General features: G+C 36.8%; 1 protein-coding gene across 1 annotated transcript; it reads right to left on the reverse strand.

Moving 5' to 3' along the window:
- Positions 1-2,669: 2,669 nt before the first annotated feature.
- LOC106843465 (olfactory receptor 2B2-like) lies at positions 2,670-3,614 on the reverse strand. Its single transcript, XM_014860498.3, has one exon. It carries the CDS (start codon positions 3,612-3,614, stop codon positions 2,670-2,672), a length of 945 nt encoding a protein of 314 aa, XP_014715984.3.
- Between the last annotated feature and the right edge of the window lie 847 nt (positions 3,615-4,461).

The raw sequence follows: 4,461 nt of genomic DNA on the forward strand, positions 1-4,461 counted from the left end.
TTTTTTGTTTAAATCTCAGGTTTGTGCTTTGATATATCTATAAAATTGAAGGTGAATCAAAATATATCCCTAGGGTTTTGGAGACATAGCTAGAACAACCTCCATGTCAGCACTAAATTTCTATGAGGATCCGTGTTTTTGTTTAAAAATTTATGATACCTCTGAGAAGCACATTCCATTAATAGAATGAATAAATTAATACTATAAACATTTTTTTCTTAATACATATTAGGTTATATTTTATATGATATTGATATGAGGTTCTATGTAAAAATTAATAATTAATTATAGGAAACACTATGTTCAAACAGTGTTTTTAATGTTTAACGTCTTTTTCCAGATTACATTAGAAGTGAAGAAGACAGACTCTCTTTCTCTTGTATGACCAAGGTCATTCTTTTTCCCCGAAGCGTTTTCCCCATCTTCCAGCTTCATCTGCCTCATGATTGAGACACGGAAAGGAGAAGTGCTCACTGTACTTCCCTGGCAGAATGTAGAGCTTTGCACTGTTTTTAGAAGGAGGAGAGGGGAGGGATGCAGTGGTCTTTGGGAAAAAAAAAAGAAAGCAGCTCTAGATCCAATTACGTTTGGTGTTTTTACTGAACATTTATCATGTCCAAAGCATGCTAGAGAAATATGCGAAATTACAAATATGAGTATAAAATGGGCTTAGAAAGGACTTATATTGAAAGGCAATGCACTTGAAGTGTTCAAATAGGATCCACCCGAGGAGAAGGCACTGCATGTGGTTCTGGCTAAACAATGCTGTCAAAAAAACAAGGTTTAAAATGCATTTTAATATGCTGAGTTGTAAAAGGTCAGGATTCATACTGGCATATGAGAAAAAGGGAAAGTTCATATGAAATATCCCATGACATGGTAATCTCAAATTATTAAATTGTCATATCTTTTGGTGGAGATTTTATGCATGTCTTTTGTTATATCCTATCTTCAATATTTATAATTCCAAAGTTTTATAATTTTTGTCACTGTTTAACTCAGGTGGATCATTAATGTCCCTAGTCATACACCAATTTAATTCAGATCCCAGAATTCACACTGTCAGCGTAGTTATTCTTCCAAATTAAGGAACCTGATGAAACACACTGAAAGATTTTCAGAAAATTGTTCATGTTTATCAACACCTTTACGGCATATCTTAGTAAAGGAATCTGATCTATTATTTTGAAATAACTACAGAGAACAGGAATAAGTAAAAATGATTAAATGTATTTATGGAAGGTTGCACTTTGGAAAGTATAGTTTTATAAAGAAAGCTTGGGGATGCATAGTGAAAGTGAGACAATGGCAGAAATTGTACTGATGCCTCAGAATGAGCGGTTAGTTCATGATTTCATTAGTCATCCAATAGAAAATGATGTAGAGCTCCATGAATTAAGAATTAAACTTTGATTATTTGGATTTCCTTTATGGGACACTTACAATATTATATATTAAATTCAATGTCCTATGAGAAATATAATGTCATGCATTTTTGAATTAATGCAAATGTCAGTATCCCCGTTTGGTGGCAAAGAAATTATAGTCAAAGATAATAAATGATTTTTCCCAGAAGGCACACAGATTGTACACCACTCTGTTGATGGGACTATATATGCCCCTTAATGAAGAATGAGATTTGATTTGCATTTCAGGCAATGACATTGAGCTTTTCCTAAACTAGCTCTGTTTTGTTTAGGTATCAGTGACTAACATGTATTTGTGAGGCAGTTTATAGCCAGTAGCTATGAAACATTTTGTTAAAAAAGAATAAAGCTAATAGATCAACCAAAGCTTTGGATTCAACATGATATTCTCATAATTCCCACACTGAACTAGAACTAACTTACCCAGTTAAGGCATGTAGGAAGCTATCTTGTCAAACTTGGAAATCTCCAGTAAGTTTTCTTGAGTTGGAAGAGTTTTTGCCTGTTGTTTTTCTACCACTGTTTGCTCTTCAAAACATCCCACTGTTTCCTCTGTCCTTCTAGAGTAACTTCTATTGTATTGATCGTGACCTCACTGTTTATCATCACAGTGTAAGACTAAGGTTTATGGCAAAAAAAATTTATATTTAAAATCACTCTCTAAAATTTTTCATACGTGTAATTTTGCATATTTCTATCTTATGTGCTCTTGACCTAAACGTCTCTTGATTTCATTGACTTCTGGGACCTTAAAAAGCCTTTGGTAGATGATATAATTGGACATTGGATGTTGGAAGATGACTAAATGCTGTCAATACATGTTGATTAAAGTTAACTCAGGATAGTAGTGGCATTTTTTTTTTAAAGATGGGATCATTTTCAATTTACTTGAGATTCATTTAAAAATAATTTATGCCACATATATTTTCTAAACTCTCTAAATATCTTTTCTCTAAATACTATACCAGTTTTCCCCCTGAAACTAAGTTAAATAGTAGTTGGGGTTAGGGAGAAAAGTGACATGATTTGGTAGGATTCAGTATTTTAAAATGAATATTCTCATAAGTGGAAAAGTGCTATGTAGAGATCACCAAGAGCTGATTGGTTCTTTCTTGGTTCTGTTCCACTTGTGAACTTTATGACACTTGATACACTGTTTTTTCATCACTTCCGTGTCTATCTGACAACTTCAATGACAGACAAACACATCCATCCTCTCTTGTTAGGTCTTCTTTTGAGAGATCATCTTGTCTTGACCCAAAACTCCTTAGTCAGTGTCCTTCTCAGGGCAGCTTTCACATCCTTGTTCCTCAGTGTATAGATAAATGGATTGAGTGTAGGTGTGACAATTCCATAGAAGAGAGCCATGATCTTTCCCCTGTCACGAGAATAGCTAGAGGGAGGCTGCACATACATACTGATGGCTGTAAAGTAGAAGAGGGAGACCACCAGCAAGTGTGAAGCACAGGTATTAAAGGCCTTCCAGCGACTTTCAGCAGACCGGATTCTCATTACTGCCCGAGCAATGAATACATAACTGCCCAGGATGAGGGTGAGGGGTACCAGAAGCAGCAAAGCCGCTAGCACATTGAGCTCAGCTTCATTTATACGAGTATCAGTACAAGCTAGTTTCAAAAGAGCAGGAACTTCACAGAAGAAATGGTCTATCACCCTCTGTCCACATCTTGGGGTCAACACTGTGAGAACAGACTGGATAAGAGAGTTAGCAAAACAGCTAATCCAGGTCCCAGTGGCCATGTGGATACAGCGCCTCTGGTTCATGATGACTGGGTAGTGAAGAGGCCTGCAAATAGCAACATAACGGTCGAAGGCCATGGCAGCCAGAAGTATACATTCAGTAGAACCCAAGGCCAAGAAGATATAGAGCTGGACAACACAGCCACCATAGGTAATGGTCTTTTCTGGCCCCCTAAGGTTGACTAGCATCTGTGGGACAGTGCTAGTAGTATAGCAGAGGTCCAGAAGAGAGAGATTAGAGAGAAAAAAATACATGGGACTGTCAAGCTGGGGATCCAGGTGGGAAACTAGGATAATGGAGACATTTCCAAATAGGGCAAAGATGTAAGCCACCAGAAAGATTACAAAGAGTGGTGTCTCCAGCCAGGGTCGGTCAGAAAATCCCAATAAGATAAAATCATCTAGTGAGCTCTGATTGTTGCTCCACATATTGGCAGAGATAGGTGAAATTCCAGCTGAGATTTCAAAATATCCGCTGTTGGCTATGGGTATCAATGGTAGAAGGAAGCCACTGAGAATTACCGATCAGGGATGCTGAGATAAAATCCTCACTTGCTGTAATCTGCATCTACATCCTGATTATGGTAAGATGTTGAGGCAACATTGTCAATGTAATATTGAAAGATTATCGAGAAAAGACCAAAGAGAACACCAGCAAAGTAGTTCAGAATTTTTGCTTACTTAATGAGTGTTTTCTGGTTAGCTGTCATTCCCTTTGGATTTCGATGTCTTCTTTTCTAAGAATTTCCAATAGAATTACCATCAACCGTACATGTCATGAATACTTTATTGAAACAACAGAGTATAGATTGAAACTGATTGGGAGAAGTCAGAGTTTCCCAAACACAGGTTGAACAAAGGACAAGAAGAAGAAGGCAGATAGATCAGTAGCTGAGGGGCTGCCAAGGCATCTTGGCATCTTCACCTTCCTCGAACTAACCCTGGTCAGGAACATAATGTGAACTAGAGCACTTCATAAAATTTGCTCGATGAAAGGTCAGAATGTCAGAATTCCCTTTACTTCTTCCAAGCATTAATGCTGATCCTGTTCAGAAAATTTAGAAATAAGGGAAAGAAAGAAAAAATTCAAACAAGATAACATATGCTTGAAGCAGTAAGGCCTTAGAACATCACTTGCTGTGAAAATGCTCTTGTAAAAATATCTGGATAAATTTAATGGAATTTTAACCTCTGAGCAAAATCACCAGAAAGAGTTTCAAATATTTGGTTGCCTGAAATTGGGCCTGTATATAAATTTGTAATCTCTCAGCATAAC

The sequence above is a fragment of the Equus asinus genome, chromosome 8 (assembly GCF_041296235.1).
Source record: "Equus asinus isolate D_3611 breed Donkey chromosome 8, EquAss-T2T_v2, whole genome shotgun sequence".
NCBI lineage: Eukaryota > Metazoa > Chordata > Mammalia > Perissodactyla > Equidae > Equus > Equus asinus.